The sequence below is a fragment of the Hemitrygon akajei genome, chromosome 2 (genome assembly GCF_048418815.1).
Source record: "Hemitrygon akajei chromosome 2, sHemAka1.3, whole genome shotgun sequence".
NCBI lineage: Eukaryota > Metazoa > Chordata > Chondrichthyes > Myliobatiformes > Dasyatidae > Hemitrygon > Hemitrygon akajei.
Genome location: NC_133125.1, coordinates 148,755,975 through 148,783,556, shown reverse-complemented (window position 1 = coordinate 148,783,556; position 27,582 = coordinate 148,755,975). Strand labels below are relative to the sequence as shown.

At 38.7% G+C, this 27,582-nt stretch overlaps 1 protein-coding gene across 1 annotated transcript in view; it reads left to right on the top strand.

The window, feature by feature from the left end:
- Window positions 1-24,554, top strand: part of LOC140716761 (major histocompatibility complex class I-related gene protein-like) — a 72,648-nt gene extending 48,094 nt beyond the window's left edge. Inside the window, exons 4-6 of the mRNA XM_073029599.1 lie at window positions 9,461-9,727; window positions 12,144-12,251; window positions 21,313-24,554. Of these exons, the coding sequence (XP_072885700.1) occupies window positions 9,461-9,727; window positions 12,144-12,251; window positions 21,313-21,353 (416 nt within the window). The 3' untranslated portion in view covers window positions 21,354-24,554. The remainder of the gene's footprint in view (window positions 1-9,460; window positions 9,728-12,143; window positions 12,252-21,312) is intronic.
- The last annotated feature ends 3,028 nt before the right edge of the window (window positions 24,555-27,582 follow it).

Here is a 27,582-nt window from a genome sequence, read left to right as displayed (position 1 = left end):
AATAGACTCCAACGCTTTCCCAACCCCTGAGGTTAGACTAATTGGCCTATAGTTATCTTTCTTTTGCCTTCCTCTGTTCTTAAAGAGTGGAATGACATTCACAATCTTCCTGCCCTCCAGGGCCATACCAAAATCAAGTGATTCTTGAAAGATCATGACCAATGCATCTGTTAACTCTTCATCAACCTCTTGCACATCTCTGGTATGTCGTCCATCTGGTCCGGGTGACTTATCCACCTTAAGACTTCGGAGTTTACCTGGCACTTTTTTCCTTTGTAACAGCAATGGCACTCACTTCTGCACCCTGGACCATCAGCATACTGCTAGTGTCTTCCACAGTGAAGACAGATGCAGAAATTTGTCTGTCATTTCTTTGTCCCCAATTACTACCTCACCTACATCATTGACAAAAGAACATCTGCAAATTCTGGAAATCCAAAGAACATACACAAGATGCTGGAGGAACTCAGCAGGCAGTCAGCGTCTATGGAATATAAAAAAAAGTGCAGTTGACATTTTGGGCCAAGACCCTTCAGCAGTACTGGAGAAAAATTGATGAGGAGTAGAAGGTGGAGTAGGGGGAGGGATATACACAAGGTGATAGGTGAAACTTGGAGGGGAAGTGATGAAGTTAAGAGCTGGGAAGTTGATTGGTGAAAGAGAAGCAAGTCTGGAGAAGGAGGAGTCTGATAGGAGGGAAAGAAAAGGGGAGGAACACCAGAGGGAGGTGATGGGCAAGCACGGAGATAAGGTAAGAGAGGGAAACGGGGATGGGGAATCATTAAGGAAAGGCAGTAGTGCATCACTGGAAGTTCAAGAAATAGATGTTCACGCCATCAGGTTGGAGGCTACCCAAATTGTGTATAATGTGTTGTTCCTCCAACCTGAGTGTGGGCTCATTATGACAGTAAAGGAAGTGATGGATTGACATATTGGAATGGGAACTGAAATGAAAATGGATCTTCACTGAGAAGTCCCGCTTCTTCTGGTGAATGGAGTAAAGGTGTTCTCAATCTTCGTTGGGTCTCCCTGATATAGAGGAGGCCACCCAGGAACACTGAACACACTATATGATCTCAACAGGCTCACAGGTGAAGAGTTGACTTACCTGGAAGAACTGTTTGGGGCCCTGAATGGCAGTGAGGGAGGACTTGTTGTGGCAGGTGTAGCACTTGTTCTGCTTACATGGATAAGTACTAGGAAGAACATTAGATGGAGGAGATTGATAGTGGAGGGGAATCGGTTGAGTCTGATGTCCAGAAAGAAACAGAGTTTTGAGGCGTTTCTGGTGCAGTTTGGAGGTGTATTTAGACTGGATATCCACAGTAAATTGAGATTATGGGGGCAATGAACATTTATCCCTGCCCACTGATCTCCCTCCTAGCACTTATCCAAGTGATCAGTTTCCAGGGTTCGGGATGTTTCTGATCGTGTCCAAGATATCCTGAAGTGGGACGGTGAGGAGCCAGAGGGCGTTGTACATATAGGTACCAATGACATAGGTAGGAAAAGGGAAGAGGTCCTGAAAGGAGAATATAGGGAGTTAGGAATGCAGTTGAGAAGAAGGACCACAAAGGTAGTAATCTCGGGATTACTGCCTGTGCCACACGACAGTGAGAGTAGGAATGGAATGAGGTGGAGGATAAATGCATGGCTGAGGGATTGGAGCAGGGGGCAGGGATTCAAGTTTCTAGATCATTGGCACCTCTTTTGGGGTAGGTGTGACCTGTACAAAAAGAACGGGTTACACTTGAATCCTAGGGTGACCAATATCCTGGCGGGGAGATATCCTAAGGCTACTGGGGAGACTTTAAACTAGAATGGTTGGGGGGGTGGGAATAAGTTTGAAGAGACTAGGGGAGAGGAGGTTAGTTCACAAATAGAGAAAGCTAGTAGACAGTGTGTGAGGGAGGATAGGCAGGTGATAGAGAAGGGGAGCGCTCAGACCGAAGATGTAGGGGAGAAGGAAGAAAACAATAATAAAGTTGATCGCATCGTTAGAGATGAACAGAGAGGAAGAGTTGGAGAGTTTCTTGAATGCATCTGTTTTGATGCTAGGAGCATTGTAAGAAAGGTGGATGAGCTTAGAGCATGGATTGATATCTGGAAATATGATGTTGTAGCTATTAGTGAAACATGGTTGCAAGAGGGGTATGATTGGCAACTAAATATTCCTGGATTTCGTTGCTTCAGGTGTGATGGAATTGGAGGGGCAAGAGGAGGAAGTGTTGCATTGCTTGTCCGAGAAAATATTACAATGGTGCTTTGGCAGAATAGATTGGAGGGCTCATCTAGGTGGGTGAAATTGAGGAAAGGGCAAGGTGTAGTAACACTTATAGGGGTGTATTATCGACCACCTAATGGGGAGCGAGAATTGGAGGAGCAAATTTGTAAGGAGATAGCAGATATTTGTAGTAAGCACAAGGTTGTGATTGTGGAAGATTTTAATTTTCCACACATAGACTGGGAAGCCAATTCTGTAAAAGGGCTGGATGGTTTGGAGTTTGTAAAATGTGTGCAGGATAGTTTTTTGCAGCAATACATAGAGGAACTGACTAGAGAAGGGGCAGTGTTGGATCTCCTGTTAGGGAATGAGATAGGTCAGGTGATGGAAGTATGTGTTGGGGAGCACTTCGGGTCCAGTGATCACAATATCATTAGTTTCAATATAATTATGGAGAAGCATAGGACTGGACCCAGGGTTGAGATCTTTGATTGGAGAAAAGCTAACTTTGAGGAGATGCGAAAGGATTTAGAAGGAGTGAATTGGGATAAATTGTTTTATGGGAAGGATGTAATAGAGAAATGGAGGTAATTTAAAGGTGAGATTTTGAGGGTACAGAATCTTTAAGTTCCTGTTAGGTTGAAAGGAAAGGTTAAAAGTTTGAGAGCGCCATGGTTTTCAAGGGATATTGGAAACTTGGTTCAGAGAAAGAAAGAGATCTACAATAAATAGAGGCAGCATGGAGTAAATGAGGTGCTCGAGCAATATAAAGAATGTAAAAAGAATCTTAAGAAGGAAATTAGAAAAGCTAAAAGAAGATATGAGGTTGCTTTGGCAAGTAAAGTGAAAATAAATCTGAAGGGTTTCTGCAGTTATATTAATAGCAAACGGATAGTGAGGGATAAAATTGGAGAAGGATATTGAATGGTGTAAGGTAAGGGAAACAAGTAGTGAAGTTATGGAATCTATGACAATTAAAGAGGAGGAAGTACTGGCACTTTTAAGGAATATAAAAATGGATAAATCTCCTGATCCTGACAGGATATTCCCTAGGACCTTGAGGGAAGTTGGTGTAGAAATAGCAATAGCATAGAAATAGAAATAGCATACGTCCGTCACCTGACCTATCTCATTTCCTAACAGGAGATCCACCACTGCCCATTCTCTAGTTGGTACCTCTATGTATTGCTGCAAAAAAACTATCCTGCACACATTTTACAAATTCCAAACCATCCAGAACTTTTACAGAATTGGCTTCCCATTCTATGTGTGAAAAATTAAAATTTTCCACAATCACAACCTTGTGCTTAGTACAAATATCTGCTATCTCCTTACAAATTTGCTCATGTGGTTCCATTGTTTAAAAAGGGTTGTGAGAGTAAACCTAGCAATTATAGGCCGGTCAGTTTGATGTCAGTGGTGGGTAAATTAATGGAAAGTATTTTTAGAGATGGTATATATAATTATCTGGATAGACAGGGTCTGATTAGGAATAGCCAGCAGGGATTTGTGCGTGGAAGGTCATGTTTGACAAACCTTATTGAATTTTTTGAAGAGGTTATGAGGAAAGTTGACGAGGGTAAAGCAGTAGATGTTGTCCATATGGCCTTCAGTAAGGCCTTTGACAAGGTTCTGCATGGAAGGTTAGTTAGGAAGGTTCAATCGTCAGGTATTAATATTGAAGTAGTAAAATGGATTCAACAGTGGCTAGATGGGAGATGCCAGAGAGTAGTGGTGGATAACTGTTGGTCAGGTTGGAGGCCGGTGACTGGTGGTGTGCCTCAGGGATCTGTATTGGGTCCAATGTTGTTTGTCATATACATTAATGATCTGGATGATGGGGTGGTAAATTGGATTAGTAAGTATGCAGATGATACTAAGGTAGGTGGCGTTGTGGGTAATGAAGTGGGTTTTCGAAGTTTGCAGAGAGATTTAGGTCAGTTAGAAGAGTGGGCTGAACGATGGCAGATGGAGTTTAATGCTGATTAGTGTGAGGTGCTACATTTTGGTAGGAATAATCCAAATGGGACATACATGGTAAATGGTAGGGCATTGAAGAATGCAGTAGAACAGAGTGATCTAGGAATAATGGTGCATAGTTCCCTGAAGGTGGAACCTCAAGTGAATAGGGTGGTAAAGAAAACTTTTGGTATGCTGGCCTTTATAAATCAGATCATTGAGTTATAGGAGTTGGAATGTAATGCTAGAATTGTACAAGGCATTGGTAAAGCCGAATTTGGAATTTTGTGTACAGTTCTGGTCAACAAATTATAGGAAACATATCCACAAAATAGAGAGAGTACAGAGAAGATTTACTAGAATGTTACCTGGGTTTCAACACCTAAGTTACAGGGAAAGGTTGAACAAGTTAGGTCTTTATTCTTTGGAGTGTAGAAGGTTGAGGGGGGACTTGATAAAGGTATTTAAAATAATGAGAGGGATAGATCGAGTTGACGTAGATAGGCTTTTTCCATTGAGAGTATGGGAGATTCAAACAAGAGAACATGATTTGAGAGTTAGGGGGCAAATGTTTAAGGGTAACATGATGGGGAATTTCTTTACTCAGAGAGTGGTAGCTGTGTAGAATGAGCTTCCAGTAGAAATGGTAGAGGCAGGTTCGATATTGTCCTTTAAAGTAAAATTGGAGAGGTATGTGGACAGGAAAGGAATGGAGGGTTATGGGCTGAGTGTGGGCCAGTGGGACTAGGTGAGAGTAAGCGTCGGCATGGACTAGAAGGGCTGAGATGGCCTGTTTCTGTGCTGTAATTGTTATATGGTTATATTGGGTTGGGGGGGGCTTCTTCATGCAGAGAGTAGTGGGAGTGTGGAATAAGCTGCCAGATGAAGCGGTGAATGTGGGCTCACTTTTGACATTTAAGAAAAACCTGTACATGTATATGAATGAGAGGGGTTTGGAGGGATATGGCCCAGGTGCAGGTCAGTGGGACTAGGCAGAATAATGGTTCGGCACAGCCAAGAAGGGCCAAAAGGCCTGTTTCTGTGCTGTAATGTTCTATGGTTCTGTGGGTATGAATACTTTTTATAGGCACTGTATGTAATTAATGTAACTCAGATTTTTCTCTATATTTATCATATATTTTATTGTACTGCTGTCATATAGTTATAAAATTTCACAACATATGCTGATGATATTAATTTTGATTCTGATTTATTTCTATGGGGTAACTATAGATTACCCCTATTAGAGTCATTGCTACTTTTCTGTTTCTGGTTTGCACTTGCATTGAGATTCTCCATTCTACAATGGTCCATTGTATGACCTCTTGCACTGTGACCACAAGGACAATGTAAACTTGTGGAGCAGCTGCTCATTTTCCTTCTGTGCATGTTGTAGTTTCCAAACTCTATATCGGACGCACAATTTTAAGGTGGTTTACTTTCTCTGCCTGTATCCAAATTGGCCATTCCTACTGAAAGTTATTGACCTGTACCAGACTGAATGCTCAAGTCCTATAGAGCAGCATGGAACACTTGGGGAACAGTGATCAAAATATGATCGAGTTCACATTGAAATTTGAGAGAGAACAGATAAAATCCAATGTGTCAGTATCCCAGTGGAATAAAGGAAATTACAATGGCATGGGAGGGGAACTGGCCGAAGTTGATTGGGAAAGGACATTTGCAGGAAAGACAGCAGAGTAGCAATGACTGGAACTTCTGTGAAAAATGATGGGAGTGCAAGACAGATATATTCTTTTATATTCCAAATATAAGAATAAATTTTCAAAGGGGAGGATGGACAATACCTTCGCTGACAAGTGAAGTCAGAGCTGAAGTAAAAGTAAAAGAGAGGGCATACAAGGAAGCCAGAGCTAGTGGGAAGATAAAGGATTGCGGAGCTTTTTAAAAAAAATGCAGAAGGAAAGAAGGACATTTGGATGGAAAAGATGAATTATGAGAGAAAGCTAGGACTAATAGTCAAAGAACATATTAAAAGCTTTTTTGTGTCTACTGTATAAAAGATAAAAGAGAGTTGAGGGAAGATATAGGACCAATACAAAATGACACTGGAACTATTGCAATAAGAGATGGAAGAGGAAATGTATGTGTATTTTGTATCAGTCTTCACAGTGGAAGACATCAGTCGTATACCAGACATTCAAGAATGTCAGGAAAGTGAAGTTTGTGTAGTGAAAATTATGACTAAGAAGGTGCTCAGGAAACTTAATGGGAGGGTGGATATATCTCTGGGATATGATAGAATGCTCCCTCGCGTTCTGAAGGAAGTAGCTGCAGAGATTGTGGAAGCATTAACAATGATCTTTCAGGAAATGATAGATTATGGCATTGTACAAGATGACTGGAAATTTGTAGATGTTACTCTGCTATTTAAGATGGGTGGATGGCAGCAGAAAAGAAACGATAGACCTGTTAGCCTGATATCAGTGGTTGGGAAGCATTTTAATCGATTATTAGGGATGAGTTTATGGAGTACCTGGAGGATATACTGACTTTGTAGAGGGTTCAGAGAAGATTCACAAGAATGATTCCAGGAGTGAAAGGGTTACTGTATGATGAACTTCTGACAGCTCTTGGGCTGTATTCCCTGGCGTTCAGGAGAATTATGGGGGATATCATAGAAACATTCCGAATGTTAAAAGGCCTGAACAGGTTAGATATGGAAGAGTTATTTCCCATGGTAGGAGATTCTAGGAAAAGAGGGCACAACTTCAGGATTGAAGGATATCTTTTCAGAACTGAGATGCAGAGAAATTACTTTAGTCAGAGGGTGGTAAATCTGTAGAATTTGTTGCCGTGAGTGGCTGTGGAGGTCAAGTCATCGGGTTTATTTAAGGCAGAGATAGATACGTTCTTGATTAGCCAGGGCATCAAAGGGTATGGGGTGAATGCAGGGGAGTGGGGATGACTGGAAGAGTTGGATCAGCCCATGATTGAATTGCGGAGCAGACTTGATGGGCCAAATGACCTACCTCTGCTCCTATATCTTATTGTCTTTACAATTCTGGTTCCTTTATCTCTCTTGCTCTTGCTCTCCCAAACCCTCTGAATTGGTGACCTCCTCTATAACTTTGCCGTATCAATGGATTAGTGCAGGAAGTTAAAGAGATTGGAATGGATTAATGGGAGACTTTGACACCATTTCCCAAGAGGAAGCTGGTTTCACTCTATCCTGTAATCTCTCCTCTTCCTCTCCTGCAACTGAAAACTACTATTTTCTTCTTCTCTATTTTGGTAAAAGCTTTGCAGTCTGAAAAATTAAAACTGTTTCTGTTTTCATCAATCCTGCATGATTCAGTAAATTCTTAAGTATTTTCAGATTTCTTGTAGAAGATTGAAGCCTGGTTACGGGAAATGTGAGACTTGCTCTACCTGCTGTGCTACAGTGTCACTCCAGTGTGTATCAGTCTCTACTATATTTTTCTAAATATGACACGGTGGAATTGTTTACTTTTTCATTGATTTATTTACATGAAAGATTCAACCCAGTAATACAACAATTAATCACGGCTACCTCTCTGTTCCAGAGGCCTGGATTTAAAGATACAAAAGCTGAGGAGCAGGTGTCAGCCATTTGGTCATCAAACCTGGACTGCCATTTAGAGTCATTATGGCTGATCTGCCCAAGCCCTTAACTAGGCTTTTTGCCAGGTTTCTAAGAATGTCAATTCTTCCATCTTTCGGCAATACAACCATATTTGTTTTCCGTGTATTAAGAGGCCTAGCTTCCACAAATATCAGGCATAGGGAGTGGCTGAAATTGATCAACTTCTGTGGATAGAAATACTGGTACTTATACATTTTGTTTGTAAATAATCTGCCCCTTTGCTTGTAAGGTTGTTCCACTCCTCCCACCCCCCCCCCACCCGATGAAAATGCTCTCAACAGAAGTTTCTGTTTCCCAACCACGCCCTTCAGTTAATAACTTGTCATTTATTTACTATAGTCAATTACATGCCCTAGTGAAAGCATTTTATGTGCTGACTGTTTGGAGACTGTATGTTGTGCCTGAAATCATGTCTGTTTCGATGATGTGTTATCACTTCCTGTACACGACAAAGATGAGTTGATTGAGATGTTATTTACTTGTTAATTTATGTATTATTTCTTGAGATATAGTGCAGAACAGGCCCTGCTAGCCCTTCAAGCCACACCACACAGCAACCCCCCCCCATTTAATCCTAAAATAATCATGGGACTATATATTAAATATAGCTATTTAATCTATAACAAATAAGTAGGTCTTTGGAGTGTGGGAGGAAACCGGAGCACCTGGAGGAAACCCATGTGCTCACAGGGAGAATGTATAATCTCCTTACAGGAAGCAGTGGGAATTGAACCCAGGTTGCTTGCACTGTTATCAACTATGCTACTATGCTGGTTGTTGTATGTAGTTAATAACGTATGTGAATATGGGAGAATAATTAAGGACCGATTGGATGATGGAAATGAAAGAGGAAAAATAGGATTAGTGTGAATGGATGCATGATGGCTGCAGTACAAATCTTGCTGAAGCTGAAAATAACCAACATTTTGCAGCTGTACTTTGTCAGGATGCAGACTGTGCTGAGAAGTGGCAGATGGAATTCAAGCTGGAAAAGTATGAGGCAATACACTTTGAAAGGACAGACTTGAATGCAGACTATAGGGTTAATGGCAGGATTTTTCACTTGTTAAAGCAGCAGAGGAATCTTGGGGTCTACAATCATAGATCACTCAAATTCACCATAGAATTTGATGGGGTGTATAAGAAGGCATGTAGTATGTTGGTCTTAATTGGTTGAGGAACTGATTTCAAACAGGATATTTACTGGGATGCTGCCTGGATTACAGATAATGTCTCATGAAAAATGTTGTTTGATCTTTTCACTTTGTTGCAAGGGAGAATGAAAGGTGTCTTAATAAGATGACAGAGTGGGAAAGCAGCCCCTTTTTCCTAAGGGGTAATAGTTAATATGGATGCTGATAATTTAAATATGATTGGAGGATATTATAGTAGGGAGGTCAGAGGTAGTTTTTTTTTTACACTGGGATCAGTGGGTGCATGGAATGTGTCGCCAGAAGTTGCGATAGGTACAGATACATTTGGGACATTTAAGATGCTCATAGGCACAAAATACAAATGGAGAGATATATGGGTGGGAACCCTTAGATTAATCTTCGGTAGATTAAAATATTAAAATGACGTTATGTCAAAAGGGCATATATTGTATACTATTTTTACTATTTTTCTGTGTTCTATGTTCTATCATGTAGTTGTTCCCGAGGTCTTTCTTGATGCTCACAAGGACAATTCCTGGTTTCTCCGATGCAGCGTGTTTGGATTTTATCCAACAGCCATCAGGGTGAGCTGGTTCCAGAATGGGCAACATGTCTCTGAGACAAAATCTACTGGAGTATTACCAAATGAAGATGGATCATATCAATTGCGGTCTAACCTTGGTTTTGATCCATCTGATGGCAAAGAGTATTCCTGCCATATTAATCATAGCAGCATGCCGGATGGGAAGACAGTCATCTGGGGTAAGGACATTCATATCTGAGCAGGTGGAATATGTTTTGGCACTATTAATAACAAAGTTTATCATTATCATTTCCTGTTTCCTTTTAATCCCTCAGACTGCATCCTGTTTTCTAATTCCTTTGAACTTTGTTAATACTAATATATTGTGTAGCCTTCCATTTTGCTGAAGAATGAAAGCAAGAACTGTAACAATTTATAATTCCCATCTTCTAATGTTCATCACAATTTTAAATTTTGTCCGTTGCCTTACACATAATTTATTTATACATCTGGCATTGGTACCACAAATGCAACTTGCTCCAATTGTTACCAGTCTGAAATTGGAAGAAGTTTTATCAAATATATTGAACCAAGTATGCTGTGAAAATGGAGAGAGAAGACTTGTTATATTTTGTAATTATTGAGATTTTAATTAAATGTTAGAAAATTAACAGTAATCAACTAATTTAGCCACCAAAATGTAATTGACATGTATTTATAAAGCCTTGGATAAAAAGTTCAACTGGATAGTTGTGGCTAATAATATTTTTTATCACAAATGCTGGGCATGTTCATGCCCAACAAGTAGTAATTTGGCTAGCTTTTGTTATAAAATGCTATTGCTATTAAATACTGCCCAATAGTTGGCCTCTTGCATTAACAACAGTGCAAAACCTAAACTGGATTAAATGTTTAAAACTGTGGTTATCTTACCCAGTCAGTGGCCAATGACATACATCACCTGATATGCAAAAGCCTCTCCACTGTCTTCACGGTTCAAACAGCAGAAATCAGGAGGCCTGATTTCTACTGTGTGTGTGAAGCCGCAAAATTGTTGCTTCCCCATATGTATTGTGCACTGTCTATAAAATGCACTGCAGTTATTTGCCTAGGCTACTCTAGCAACATGAAGCAAATATATGACCAGACAACAAAGAATGATGAAGGCATAGAATATAGCATGTTACAGTAGAGTACGGGCTCTATAGCAAATGATGTTACACCCCATCTTTAACCTAGCCCACGATCAACCTTGCCCTTCCCTCCAACATAGCCACGTATTTTCCTATCGCATGTGTCTATCTAGGAGACCTGCTATTTTCCTTAATGTATCTAACTCTAGCAACACTCATGACAGCATATTCCTTGTAATCAACAACTCCTTTATAAAGATCACAAACAGCAGGGATCCTAAAACAGATTCCTGCAAGAAATCATTGGTCACCAACCTCTGGACAGAAAATGCTTCATCTACAGTGACCTATTGCCATCTATTGGCAAGCCAATTTTGTATCCAAACAGATAAGCTTCCCTGTATCCCATGACTCCGGATTTTCTGAACAAGCCTACAATAGGGAACCTTACTAAATGCCTTACTAAAATCCATATGTATCCTGTCTACTGCTCTGCCTTCTTACTGTGCTTTGTCACATCTTCAAAATGTTCAATCAACTTTGTGAAGCATGACCTGCTCCTCATAAACCCTTGTGTCTCCAAATACTCATCCTATATCTCAGAATATTTTCCAAAGACCTGTCCCAACAGATGTCAAACTCACTAGTCTATAATTTCCAGGGTTATCTGTACTCCCTTTCTTGAACAAAAGAATATTTGCCAAGCTTCAGTCATCTAGTCCTATTGCTGCATCCAGTGAGGATGCAAAGAACATCACAAAAGGTGCATCAATCTCCTATTTCATTTCCTGCAGTAGCCTATAACGCCATTCAGGCCCAGGGACTTATCTATCCCAATGTTCTTCATAAGTTCAAGTGATTTCTCTTAATATGAATATGGTCAGACATATTGTCATGTCCTTGCTCTACCCTCACAATCATCAAGTTGCCTCTCACTGGTGAATGCAGAAACAAAGGATTCATTAAGAACCTCCTTCCAAACATAGATTAATCATAATTTATCCTCATTTGTAAGGAGAAGTGCAATAGAACAAATAAGAAAACAAAGTCCATGTTAGCACACCATGATGAAAATTCATTCTGATTTTACATCCAAACTTTTGCATTCTACTATGAAGTTACTTTTATTTCAGTTCAACTTGTCAATATACACCATATCTAATGTATTACTTTAATACATTGTTTCAGACCCAGATTCCTTTCAAACTGTTCACAAAATTAAGTTTTTGATCATTGTTCTTCAAATCATGCAATTATATCAAACATTTGATTGATCCTCTCTGATTATAAACCCTTTGCTGTCTGCTTCATGCTTTGCTCTGCAATGTATTTTTCACACAGACCTGTTCTGCAAAGTCTATGGAGGAGAGAAGTTACACCTTATAAAATAATGCACTGTATGCATAGTTCAAGAGGATGCCAGACTTACAAAAATACATATGACCTATATATTTGGAACAATGCAATATCTGCAAAGCTTATCATTATATTAGTATAATTACAAAACATTATTATTTTTCAGAAGGCAGTGGGAAGGAAGACAGGCACATTGGGCTGATCGGTGTCTGTGTACTTATGTTGTTGAGTGCTGTGCTTGCTGGAATTTATTGCTGGACAAAGAAGAGAGGAGGTAAGATGAAATTGCTAATGAAAACAATGACTTTGAAGAAAATGATCAGTCCCAAGTAGAATAAGGGAGTAGATGGAGAGATCCTGTTACTGAAATGCCCAAACTGTACACTGCTCTCATGCAGCCTTTGTACTGTTTGTGTATTTTTCCTGTAATCAGATATGTGAAAGCTATTTATGTAGATGTAGAGTGTTTGAAAATAATACAGTACATTAATATATTTGAAGGATCCTTGGATATGCAAATAATATAAAATGGAGGTCTAGAGGTTGTGTAGGAGGAATGGGTTATATTGATGTGGAGTGGAATTTTATATATTTATATTGCATTCTAGGGCCCATACTGTTCTGCGCATTTCTAGAAACATGATGAATTCACTTGCATGATATCCCAAAAGCCAATCTGAAAACTATGTAATTCCATAAAGGCGCCAGAAAGAACTGCTGGGGAAATGCAGAGTTAGGCAGCATCTGTGGAGGCAGAGTGTTGGCTCATATTTGATATAATTTAGTTCACATTTAGGGTCAAGACACAACATCAGTGCTGAGAGTATAAAGAGGGAATATTGAGGTTTACTACTGACCTATCTATACTGGAAAGGTGGGCTTGTTAGAGAATGTACAGTAAAGGTTTACCCTATTGGTTGCTGGTATTCTAGATTGAACTGAGGAGATTCCAAAATAATTTGTTGGACATGGACTGTCTCAGTTATGAGGACAGACTGAACTTCATTTTACTTGGAGCACAGGGGATTGCAGGTGGATCAGATGTACAAACTTATAAGGCTCAAACTCAAAGCAAATGTTAAGAGCCCATTAACATCACAGAGGTATCCAAGACCACAAAGTTTATCCACATAGTAAGATAGGATTGCATAGTAAGGACTAGACAGATAGAGGACCTCTGTTTCTCTGCTGAAGGTCTATATGACTCCATCAGAACTGGGAATTGGCACTTGTACTCTACATCTGGACTGACAAGGTGTTCCACCAGCCTGTCTCTCGCATGCTCTAACCAAAAGTTTTCACAATAGGACGAATAGCTTAAAATATTTGCTCGTTATACATACCAGAATAAGTGTGAGAGGCTTGCATGAAGGTGTAGGCAAACTTTTCAGAAGTTTGTGGTTTTGTTTAGTGGACAATTACAAATAGAAAGAGGCTTAAATCTCACCATTTAAGAAGGAAAAATACAGTGAAATATGAACAAACTTGAGAATGTTGATGAGTATTTGCACATGAAGAGAGTAATGATGCAATGAGGCATTGGATTCTATGGTATAACAGTACTTTAGTTACCATCAAGATATCAACTGATTTTATGAATACATAAGCAGGTTTAGGGTTTTGCTTCCAGTAGGAATTCGATTTGACATAAATCTGAGGTCTGTGCTGATGAGGAAGTTTCCAATCACTGTGAAAGTCAAATAAAAAACATTTTTACTTATGAATGTTACTGGTTTGGAAGAGAGGATTCAAAAAAGCCTTACAGAATCTGAATGTTTATTATCACATGCACATATTGTGAAATCTGTCATTTTGCAGGTATGCTGCTGTTTAAGACATAGGCTTTTAAAATGCAAAAGCATGAATAGGGCATGTATGGATGGTGAGTTTCTTTAATGATGAATCAGAGTCAGGTTTTTTATCACTGGCGTGTGACGTGAAATTGGCTAACTTAGCAACAGCAGTTCAATGCAATGCATATTCTAGTAGAGAGAGAAAAATAATAATAAATAAAATAAAACATAATAAATAAGTAAATCAATCACATATATTGAATAGATTTAAAAGAATGTGCAAAACAGAAATACTGTATATTAAAAAAAGTAAGATAGTGTCCATAGCTTCAATATCTATTTAGGAATCGGATGGCAGAGGGGAAGAAGCTGTTCCTGAATTGGTGAGTGTGTGCCTTCAGGCTTCTGTACCTCCTACCTGATGGTAACAGTGAGAAAAGGGCATGATCTGGGTGCTGGAGGTCCTTAATAATGGACACTGCCTTTCTCAGACACCTCCCCCTAAAGATGTCCTGGGTACTTTGTAGGCTAGTGCCTAAGATGGAGCTCACTAGATTTACAACCTTCAGCAGCTTCTTTCAGTCCTGTGCAGTAGCCCCTCCATACCAGATAGCGATGCACCCTGTCAGAATGCTCTCCACAATGCAACTATAGAAGTTTTTGAGTGTATTGGTTGACATGCCAAATCTCTTCAGACTCCTAATAAAGTATACCCACTGTCTTGTTTTCTTTATAACTACATCGATACATTTGGACCAGGTTAGATGCTCAGAGATCTTGACACCCAGAAACTTGAAGCTGCTCACTCTCCGCACTTCTGATCCCTCTAAGAGCATCAATATGTATTTGTTCATCTAACCTTTCCTGAAATCCACAATCAGCTCTTTTGTCTTACTGACATTGAGTTCCAGGTTGTTACTGTGGTGCCACTCCACCAGTTGGCATATCTCACTCCTCTACACCCTCTTGTCACCACCTGAGATTCTACCAACAATGGTTGCATCAAATTTATAGATGTTATTTGAATTATGCCTAGCCACACAGTCATGTGTATACTGAAAGTAGAGCAGTGGGCTAAGCACAGACCCCAGAAGTGTGCTGGTGTTGATCATCAGCGAGGAGGATCAGCGTGTGTGCTATTAATCACAGACATGTAGAAAGTTACACAAGGCTTTAGTAGCATACCAAAACTCTTCAGGTTGCTAATGGGCTGGATGCATGCTTTCTTCAAGGCTGCATCAATATAATCATCAAAGTATAGATCCACTGAGATGTTGACACTGAAGCGCTGTTGCTCACCCTTACCGTCAGTGAAAGGGTAATGCAAGGGCTAGAGTATGTACACCCGACTTTCACTTCCATAAGTCTGCAATCAGTTCTCTGGTCTTTCTGTTGCTCACTGAAAGGATGTTGCAAAACCACTGAACTAGACAATCCATCTCACTCCATGTTTCCATCTGAGATTCTCCACAGTAGTGCTATGACCAGTAATTTCATATTATCTATGAATGATTATATTGTCAGGAAGTAAATTTGCTAATGTAATTTCATAACAAGATTTGTAGTGTTGAGGCAAATCATTCTTTCCTAGCACAAGGATCTATAGAGCAGATTTCAGATTTAAGTTTATTAATTGCATGTACATTGACATAGTTTGATATGTGATATGTCGGTGTCGATAAACAAATGTTGAAATTTACCACACCTGTTAATGTGAAAACTGCCTGAAATTCTTTGTAATTAATCATATCATGCTGAAGTATTTCTGTATTCCAGAGTGTAAGAGGTTCTCTTTAGTTTTATCATTTATTCTGGAATATAAAAGCAAGGATGTAATCTTGAGATGTAAAACACTGGTGAGGCCTCACTTGCAGCACTGTGTGCAGTTTTGGGTCCCTCAACTTGGAAAGGATGTGCTGAAACTGGAATAAATGAAAATGATTCAAAGATTAAACAGCTTGTCATATGAGGAGTATTGAAGGCTTGGGGCCTTTATTCACTGGAATTTAGAATAATGAGGGGTGACCTAATTGAAAACTAATGAATGAGGAAAGGCCTTGATAGCATGGATGTGGAAAGAATGTTTCCCATGTTTGGAGTGACTAAGACCAGAGGACACTGCCTCAAAATAGACAGTTGTCTTTTTAGAATGGAGATGTGGAGGAATTTCTTTAGCCAGCGAGTGCTGAATGTGTGGAATTCATTGCCACAGGCAGCTGTTGAGTCCAAGGCTGTATGTATATTTAAGGCTGAGGCTGATGATCTTGAGTGGTCAGGGCAGGAAGGGATATGATGGAAGGATGGAGGATGTGACTGAGGAAAAAAATTGGATCAACCATGATGAATTGGTGGAGTAAAATTGATGGACCAAATGTCCTAGTCCTGCCCCTATATCTTATAGCCTTACTATAGTATCAAAGGGGGTAGAGAATTTGTATACAGAATAGAGAGATTGAAAAATTGGCTGAGTGGTGTAAAAATAACAAACTCTCATTGAATATGAATAAGACCGAGGAACTGGTTGTAGACTCCAGGAGAGGGTAACCAGAGGTCCATGAACCAGTAATCATTGGAAGATCAGTAACTTTAAATTCCTGGTTGCTATTATCTCAGATGATCTGCCCTGGACCTATCATATAACTGTTATTGTCAAGAAAGTACAACAACACTTCTACTTCCTCAGGAGTTTGTGGAGGTTTGGCATGTAATTGGTAAAATTCTATAGATGTGTGGTGGAAAGTGTGATGACTGGCTGTATTATGGTCCTGTATGGGAACACAAATGCCTTTGAGCAGAATATCTTACAAAGCTAATGGATTCAGCCCAGTACATCATGGGTAAATTCCTCCCAACCACTGAGCATACCTGCATGAAACATTGCCATAGAAATGCAGCATCCATCATCAAAGATTCTCACCATGCAGGTCATGCTCTTTTCCGCTGCTACCATGAGGTAGAAGGTACAGGTGCCTCAGAACTCACACCACCCTAATTCAAGAGCAGTTACCACCCCTCAACCACCAGACTCTTGAACAAAAGTGGATAGCTGCACTCATTTAAGGACTCTGTTATTGTGTTATATTGATTGATGTTATATTGTTAGTTTATGCTTCTATATTGCTATTATTCATATTTGCATTTTCATAATTTAGACCATAAAATATAGGAGCAGAATTAGTTCTTACAGCCCATCGAGTCTGCTCCGCAATTTAATCATGGGCTGATCCAATTCTTCCAGTCATCCCCACCCCTCTGTCTTCCCGCCATACCCTTTAATGCCCTGGCTAATCAATAACCTATCTATCTCTGTCTTAGATGCACTCAGAGACATGGTCTTCACAGCTGCTCATGGCAACAAATTCCACAGTTTTACCACCCTCTGTCTAATGCAATTTCTCCGCATCTCTGTTCTAAATGGACATCCTTCAGTCCTGAAGTCGGGCCCTTTTGTCCTAGACTCCCCTACCAAAGGAAATAACAATATATAACATATCTAATCTGTTCAGGCCTTTTAACATTTGGAATGTTTCTATGAAATTCCACCCCCCCCCCCCACCAATTCTCCTGAACTCCAGGGAATACAGCCCTTGAGCTGCCATATGTTCCTCATATGGTAACCCTTTCATTCCTGGAATCATTCTTGTGAACCTTTACTGAACCTTCTCCAATGTCAGTACATCCTTTCTAAAATAAGGAGCCCAAATCTGCACACAATACTCCAAGTGCAGTCTCATGGGTTCCTCATAGAGCCTCAACATCACATTCCTGCTCTTAACTTCCATATCTCTATAAATGAAATGTGAATATTACATTTGCCTTCCTCACCACCAATATCTCTGCATTTTGAATTCTTTCCCCATCTAAATAATGGTCAGCCCATTTGTTTCCTCCACTGAAGTTTATGACCATACACTTTCCAACATTGTATTTCATTTGCCACTTCTGCCCATGCTCCTAATCTATCTAAGTCTCTCTGTGGGATCTCTGTTTCTGTTACCTCAACACTACCTGTTCCTCCACCTGTCTGTATCATTGGAAACTTTAGCCACAAATCCATTAATTTCATAGTCCAAATCATTGACATACATCGTAAAAAGCAATGCTCCCAACACCGACCCACTTAGAACTCCACTGGTAGCCAGCTGCCAGCCAGAATAGCATCCTTTTATTCCCACTCTCTGTCTTCTACTGATCAGCCAATGCTCCACCCATGCATTCTTATCTTGCCAAGCAGCCTCATGTGTGGCACCTTTTCAAAGGCTTTTTGAAAATCAAAGTACAACACAAATACTACATTTCCTTTCTTGATCCTGCTTGTAATTTCCTCAAAAAATTGAAATAGGTTAGTCAGGGAAGACTTTCCTTTCAGGAAGCCATGCTGGATTTGGCTTATCTTGTCATGTGCCTCCAGGTACTCTGTAAGCTCATGCCTAACAATCAATTCCTACCACTGATGTCAGGCTTGTGTATGTCTGGTATACCGCAGACAGCACGCTGTTGCAAACTATGCATTCAGTTCCTCTGCCATCTCTGCATCTCACATTACAATATCTCCCGTGTCTTTTTCTATTGGTCTTGTATCTACCCTAAACTCTTTTTTACCCTTTATATATTTATCAAATCCTTTTAGTATTTTCTTTGATAATAGTTGCCAACTTCCTTTCATAATTCATCTTTTCCTTCCTAATGACTTTCTGACTTATTTTCTACAAGTTTTTTAAAAGCTTCCCAATCCTCCATCTTCCCAGTAACATTGGCTTCCTTGTATTCCCTCTCTTTTGCTTTTACTTTGGGTCTGACATCACTTGTCAGCCACAGTATTGTCCTTCTTCCATTAAAAAAATTCTTCTTATTGGGAATATATCTGTCTTTCACTTCCCTCACTTTTCAATGAATCTCCAGCCATTGCTGCTCTGCTGTCCCTCCTGCTAGTGTCCATTTCCAGTCAACTTTTGTCAGTTCCCCTCTCATGGTATTGTAATTTCCTTTATTCCGCTGAAATACTGACACATTGGAATTTCGCTTCTCTTTCTCAAGTGCCTAAGTGAAATCAATCATATTGTGATCACTGTTCCCTCAGTTTTTTGTAACTTTGAGCTCTTTTATCACCTGAAGGTCATTGTACAACACCCAATCCAGCACAGCCATTGGTGGGGTCTAAAAAAACATTGCTGTTCTAAAAAAACATCCCTTAGACATTTTACAAATTCTCTCTTTGATATGCCTTTTCTATCCCCTGCTGTAATTTGTAATCCACATTCTGGCTGCTGTTTAGAGGACTGTATACAACTGCCATTAGGGTCCTTTCATAGTTTGCACTTTACAGTTCCTAATGTTTACATTTACTGTTCTACTTATTTGCTCAGTATGTCCACAGGGGAAGAATCTCAGAATTGTATGTGGTAACATGTAAATCTAGTAGGCTTTGCTGAGCCCAGCTTGGAGATCAGATGTGACTGGAAAGGAAAGGGGAAGATGCCCAAGTAAAAAGGGTGGGTAGAGTGGAAGTAGGCTAGCTAGATCTTGATGGGTGCAGATGCTGGAAATCCAAGGCAACACACAAAATTCTGGAGGAGCTCAACAAGTCAGGTAGTGTCTATGAAGTGAATAAATAGTCAACATTTTGGGCAGAGACCTATCTTCTGGACTGGAAAGAAGGGGAAATCCTCCAGAATTAAAAGGTGGGGGGTGCAAAGAAGATGCTGTGCAGCTTGTAAGAGTTTAAAATCTTAATGAAATATCAGTCTCATTAGTTGCAGAATTATAAACTTTGTGTTTGCTAATTTATTTGAGAGATGCAACAGATATCAAGTTGGCATTGTTGGATCTGGAAAATTCCTTGGAAATCAGGAATGAGATGTAAATCTTATGGTTGTAGCTGGCTTATTAAAAATTCATCATGGTGCAGGTCAGATAGAATCAAATGCATCAGTAAGCAAGGCCGATAAATCACAAAGGAACTGTAATTGTAATAAGGTGAATTTAGCTGTAGCTGCCTGGTTTTAAACCCATTTCACTGTAATTCCATCCAGCTGCAATAACGGAGCATGAGCAGACATCCTTTTTAAATCCTGCAACTGCTTTGGGCCAGTTTAGATAAGAAAACTGCTTTTGTAGGTACTGATTGTATCACACCTCAGCTTTGGAGACAGGGCCTACAGAAGAATATACTACAATTTACTAGAGGTTCACAACAAACAAGTGATTATAATACATAAAAGAAGACAAATAAAGTTAAACCTACAAAGTCCTTAATCCAACAGCAGTTTTATTACTGACAGAAATTAATTTACAGTAATCTATGACTCAGCTCTACTATGAATTGTATTCATGGCAGATTGGACTGAGAGCCAAGTTACATGTTGGTTCTGAAAAGTTTTGTCTTAGAGCTCTGAAAATTTGGCATATGGTTGTTCAGAAATCTTGTTAGCCTGTAATTTGGCTCACTCATAAATTCTTCACTTGTGTCAGGAGTTAGGAGTGTCTTGATATTTCCTACTGCCTTTTGAACTCATTGAGTTCATTGACCAACACACACAATGTGGTGGAGGATCTCAGCCAATCTGGTAGAATCCATGGAAGTGAATAAAGCAACAATGTTTTGTGCCAAGATCTTTCATTGATTTCATTGTCTGATTTATTATGCTACTGCAAAATATGTTAAAAATGAGAATTAAATGTGGGTTTGAATTTGCATTCAATAGTCTGGAAAATCAGTTGCTCCAGTGTAGCTAAAGTCTTGAGCATGTCAGATTGTTAGAGATTTAATGCTTATGGAACAGTAAATTCTCTCAATGATTTCCTGCCTATGAACATTTTGTTATTTGCAGGATTGAAATTTGTAGGAATCAAAATTGGCAAGGAATTTGTTCTCACTTTTCACCCTACTGAATATTGCAGTATAAAATAGAATGTGCGAAGTGCAAATTTTATTGAAATACTTTTGCATCAGCTGAAAAATTCATGTTTGAGCAAAGTGACTGCAAGTGATTTTCTACATTACAAGAAAGATGATTTAAAAAAAAACATAGAGGACAACTACATGGATCCTTGAAGTCAACTTTTATTGATGGTTTTAAACCAGATATTGCTAAAATAGTGAAGCTGACAAAAATGTATAGGAGTGAAGATAGTTTTCAAGCACAACCCACAAACAAATGGAATGAGATATTGAGATCTGATGAAGATCATTACAGGTGGACACTCAGTTAAGTTCTCCATATTTCATAGAACTGTCTATTCTTTATGTCTGGCTGTGTGCTTGTGCTGTTCTAATATGTTTACAATAATGTAGATTGTAAATCATTTCAAACAATTTATCTAATGTTAATGGCATTAGGCCTTTCGTCTTGTGTTGGAGAAAAACAGAAGTTTGTTGAATATTTAAGTTAAATTGTATTAAGAGTATAAAAAGAAGATGAATACTTTAATAGTGACGTGAGATGAAGGAAAATCAGAAGAGATCAGCAACTGTCATCTTTCTCAGTGTTTTGCTCTACTCTAACATTTCTGGCTTGTCTAATATTTGGCTTCACTCCTCAGATTATGAAAGCATTCGAGCACACCGGCGTGTGAACTGCTGACCAGGTGCTGAACAAGCTACATCTCACAAGTTGGAATGCAGGAATTGAAGAATATGGAATGAATTATAGTAAACTCCCTGAACATGGCAGGCTTTTTAATCAAATATGTTCTGCTCTTGTTTAAAACAGTACTCTTGTGTAGTGCCCTGGTTCACATCTTTACTGTTATGTTGTCGGTATTTCATTTAGCAGCTGTGTAAAACTAAACTGGATAGTTTCATACTTTTCCATGTTATACAGCATTTTCACTGTCCTGCTACCTGCTGAGTTTTTCAAGCATTTGTATGTGTTAGTGATTATATGCATCTGCTTAAATCATTTTAGGCTTGCATCCCTCTTGTAACCTCTGCCCTTCCATGCATCTTCAAATTACTGTAGACAATCATCCTAACAATTAGTATTAACTTGATGTGTGAATGCAAAATAGCACTCCCAGAGAACTTCACAATATCAAATGGGGGACATAGAAACTGCTCACAGGCAACCCCAAACTTTGGAATGAGCTCAGATATCTTGAGCAATGAGCCAGCTCTGCTAATAACTGAACCAATATGCCACAAATTCTACTTGACTTTGTCTGACTGTGCCACTTTTCCCCAAGTGCTTGCCTGCCATATGATTTATAATTCTTTCAAGGTCATCGATCTAAAAGTCTCTGCTGTCTCGCCACTGAATGTTTTTAAATATAGTGGCATGATGTTAACTGTCATTTTTCCAAAGTAAAACAAATGTTAGAAAATGGGAACAATGTAGCCTTCATTTCTAAAACTAGATTAATCACTCTGGAGCCTGGACAAATCACCAATAATATTTCATATGATATTCCACCTTATTATGTTCCTATAGTTCTAGTTTCAATGAGTCCCCTCTTCTTACTAGTATTTCTGGGAGGTTGTGTTCACTATTGTGAAAGAGTTTGTAATTCTGGTTGCTTCATTATTGGAAGATGCAAATACAATATAGAATTTCAAAGAAAAAAATTAAATGATCAGTATAGTTAATGATGAATTAGAGGGAAATAGTTTTACTTAGTGGATCACTGAATGTTTATGCAATGAAATTCCACATGGGTTATTGAAGGGTCACAGCCTGAAACATTGTCTGTTAATTCCTATCCATAGATGCTGTCTGACTTGCTGAGTACCTCCAGCATATTATGGGTTTTGCTCTTGATTTCTAGCATCTACAAAATTGATGGTTTTTGAAAAGGAGAAAACTCTTCCCTTTTGTTGAGAGAGTGAGGGTTAATAGTCATGAAGATAAAGAATAACAAAACAATAATAATGAGGAACATCTTTTCCATGCAGTGTGTTATGGTAACTTGGAATGTACTGTTTGTACTTGTGGTGGATGGGGTTTCATCGTGCTCTTTAAAGGATAATTAGATGAATATATTGTAAGAAAAGAAATGCAGGATTATGCTGATGGGCCAAGTGGTGGAATTGGTGAGATACTAGGGCAGAGAGTAGGCCGAGGATTGTTAGGTTGAATGGCCTCTTTTTGTGTCATAAGAGTCCTGTTATTATTATTTAGTGCCTGGGATTCATCATAATTTATAATCAAAGATAAATTGAAGCAGAAATACTTGTACATTGTTACAGCTCAAAAATGCTTCAGAATAAATGGTTGTTGGGGATTTCAGCTTCATATTATCTTGGGCAAAGTTAATGCCAAACATTGTGTTACTGATTTCTTAACAGACATACAAGACAATCTGTTTAGATAAATGTATGAAAAATTCATGAACCAGAGAGTCTGGACCATTTTATCATGTAAGCTGCATGTTCAGAGTGGTATTTTGGTGATAAAAGGACAAAGATACATGAATAATCAGATTTTCAGTTGTAGAAGTGACAATGCAAAGATTGAAATGCAATTTAGTAACATTGGAATGGAAATTTTACTTCATGGAGTTAGAGCATGAGAAGCAGTGAGTAGTATTTGTTTCACCACAATGGAATAACATTATGGTTGAAGCAAGAAATGACCAGAGAATTCTTGCTTACATTATGCTATACAATGTTTTCCTGCGGTTGCACTTAACCCTTACATACTGTTCATATTCTATACCTTCACAGTATGGTCCGGGTCAATTTTGACCTGGTCCCTGAATCCCCTCATAAATACCAACTTTTGTACTTCAGTTCTATTTAGAATGTATAAATAGCCTATCTGACAGTAATAAATGGCTAATTATTTCTCATTTAATGTTGAAGAGATCTAAAATCCATTCCAATAGATACTGGTCAAATTTGACCCAGAAGAGACTCAATGTACAAAAATTTGTATGCTGGCCCAAGAATCCCCTCGTAACAAGTGTCTATACCAAATTTTGAACCACAGTTTAATTTAGAATGTATAAATAGCCTACCTGACATTAACAAATGGATGATTAATCTTTAATGTTGTGGAGATTTAAAATCCATTTCAATAGATACGGGTCAAATTTGTCCTGGAACAGCCTCAATGTAGAAAATCTTGCAGCACCTGTACAGAAGTATAACATTTTAAAATATGGTAATTTTTGAGTATTTTGGGTCACTTTAGGAACAGTCATCAAATTTCGGTTAAAATGACATTTAGGGATTTTTTACTGTTGTCAAATGTCAAAACGGGTCAAATTTGATCAAAACAGTAGGCAAGGGTTAAAAGAGAAATAATTAGCTAAAGAAATACAGCAACACACCAATAATCTAATATACATACATCTGGAAATCTCAGTTATTTGGCTTTTGCGCAGTAGTTTGTTTCTTGAATATACTTTAAATTCACAGATTTCTCTTAATCCACTTTCTTTGAACTCTGTATGATCCATATTCCTGTGCTATCATGATTTCAACATTGCCTCATTTCCTATTCTTTCTTTAAACCAGCCCCTACTCTCCTCTGGTTTGTTGGAAAATTTATTATAATACACTGGAACATTTATTATAATATGATGTAAAATCATGAAAAAAATGTATGCTGTGGTTTAGACAATCTGTGTTGCTCCATATACGTCCTGGAGTACAAAAATATCAGAGTAGCCTGTGTCACATACATGCTCAGTCTCTGCTATTTTTGTTTCTCCTCTAAATGCTGCATTAGCAGGATTTGTATAAGTCAAATGCAAATTGTTCATGAATTCCAGTGATGTGTAGAGTAATTTTGTGTGGAACCAATGTCCACTAGAATCACAAATAAATGACCTAAGTCTGTTCATTTTCTGGCTGATGAAAATAGCTTCCTTTACATGCGATGAACTTTAGCCATTTTCATTGAAATTTACCACTCTGAACAATCTCACCTGTTCGATTTCCTCCAAATTGACAACCTGATTTAGAGAAAGATTGGTCATCCTATTTTGTAAGAAAGTTCTTGAGTTTCTTCACCAGAACTTTTCTGAGGTTCAAGCATAAAGCCTGTGATCCCTTTATTAAGGCCACCAGGGAATGGGCAATATATCATTGTACACTTTATGCAAAACAAAATAAATCTGCTTTCTGTAGAGACCAATCACTTATGCAACTATTTAGATTACTTAGATAAGCCAGGAAGTCAGGCAATGCCTGGGCCTGGTATAGTAAACAAAGAGTATCAGCACAGGTGAAGGCAAAAGCAAAGGTGGATATCAATTCGTTCATAGCTCCAGGCCTAAGGGGAACTCGTGAAGTGATCTATTGATTTATCCATGGTTACAACTTTTAATGTATTTTGTTACAGAAGGTGTGCTAACAATTAACATGGTTCTGGAAATAGTTCTGTGTATTGAAAGTAAACAGCTTGCACTGTGAAATTAACCAATAAACCGATTTTCTATGTTTCAAATAAACTCAGGATTAAAATAACACTGACAAAATAAACTGACAGCTGTTTTATTTAAATAAGAAGATGGAAGATTGATTTCCTATGGTTTGTACATAGATATTTTATAAACTGCATTGGCACCAGCTTGAGGTTGTAACTGTGTTCACCATTTAACTTGTATAACACTTTATCACGATGGTTTTAGTTGAGAAGATAAATAGAACAGGAGTGGGAACCGGATACATGGCAATACTGGAAGAGCTAAGCAGGAAAATGCAGTCGACGTTTTGGACCGAAACCCTTCGACAGGGTTCTGTACTTCACCCCCCCCCCCCCACAGATGCTGCTTGGCCTGCTGAATTCCTCTAGCATTTTGTGCATGTTGTTTGGATTTCCAGCATCTGCAGATTTTCTCGTTTGTGACAGTATAGACAAAATGTTTTTCAGTTGTGTTTGACTATTTTAAGTGCGTGATGTCAGTAACAAAAGAGTAAGCATAGTGAAAATATTAACATCGTTTAAATAGGATCAATTATGACACCATCAAATTTGCGGTGCCCATTGCTATAGTTCCTATGGATAGTATTTCAACATGAAATAACGCACTGATAACTACTTATGAAATGACCACATGGTTTATTCAGCAATTTTGAAATGTCTCAATATCTGTATTAGCTATGTTGACACAATTTCATTATAAACACGTGAGAAAGAATTTGTACTAACGTATCATAATTAACGAGATTCGATCTCAAATTTGAAGATGGATTACGTTCTACTTCACCTTCACGTCCCACGATTTAAAATAATAAATTGAAGGAATTTTTAATAGCTTTCATTAATGTTTCACTGAACTTCACCCAAGGCACCACAAAAGTAAACGCGTACACGAACGTATACCCAGTGTGTTCCATGATATTGATTGAATTATTACAATCTGTGAGCGTAAACTAAATGCCTGGAAATTGTGCACATATGTACTGCATAGATGTTATCATCCAATGCAGAGCACTACAGCTTGTGATAGAGAGAATTATTATGATCGAATTCTGGCGACTTATAAGCTGTGGACAATTGCAAACTTCCCCAATTCCGTCTCCCGGTGTCACTTCCTTACCTTTTTGACACGTAATATATGCTGGATGGTCAGAGCATGAAAGAGCCCAAGCAATGAAAATGGCGCCAAAGTTGTTAAGGCTATGTCTAAATGGAAGTATCCAATCTAGGTTGGCAAACTATACGGATGAGACCATTTTACAAAACCAGAGAACATTGCAAATAAATTCCCAACTGTTCATTTCCAAAGTTAATTGGCATCTTCTGTACAAAACGAAATCCAACTTTAATCATTATAATCATAGCTGCAGTTTCACAGCGTAATATTGTAGTGTGCTCTCAGGTTCTGCCAACAAATGGCAATGAATCGATCACATAGAACAGTCCAAGGCTGGAAAAAAGGTGATCTTGAGGCTGCACATGGAAAACACACGCCAGTTGTTGTGTATTTAATATTTTAGTTATTTTTGAGTAATCTGGAGTATATCACAGTTGATTAAGCTTCCCTGTTCGTTTAAGTACTTCACTACGGATTATATGAATAAATTCATTCATTGCGTACTCATCACGCTATTAGGGGATACGCGAGAAAATCGCTTAAAGATGAAGGTACACCCTTTTCTTTTCGTACTCCTTTGTCTTCCTTTGAATTAGTTTAATATTTAGAACTTACAAAACATAACATAATTCATCTCATATAATATTACATCAAATGTTATCACCAGTTGATCTTCTACAGCCATTGCAATTGTAATGTTCTAGTCCATATTTTGTTGCTATTATATTATGCTACTCTGTATTTTATTTGTGCTATTCGGTACAAGCTGCTTGTTTGGGCTACTGTTGAAGATAAGAGATAGGAGAATTGTGTGCCATCCAATTAGGATGGCCGAATTAGGGGGAGGTTTCTCTGATGAGGGACACTAAGGTTGGGCTTGGGACTTTTGTTATGGAAATGAAGAGAGAAGACGCCGGGGAGAAGAGGTCGTAGGGTTCTTATTTGTAACAGGGTAACGAATTACGCATCATCCACACGAACAGGGGGTTTTAGGATGGGCTGGCGCCTCAATCTCACAGGTTTGGCAGGGCCGGAGACTGCCTTCCCTAGACTTACACAGCCGACAGAACCACAGTGTTTCACAGCCATATAACAAGTGATACATTTTGAATGAGTGCACTTCCCACGAAATAGAATAACAATCACCGTAGGCTATCTGTAAACGCGGAAAAAGCATAAATTGGATGTTTGAATGCACAAGAATAAATACCTCAAAAAAAACCCTTCATTTAAAGCTTTTATGCCAAGCCTTTCATACTTCGTTTAACAGTCTTTTATTTGTATAAGGGAAGAAATTCATATGTGTCGAAATCGGATTCACCGATTGAC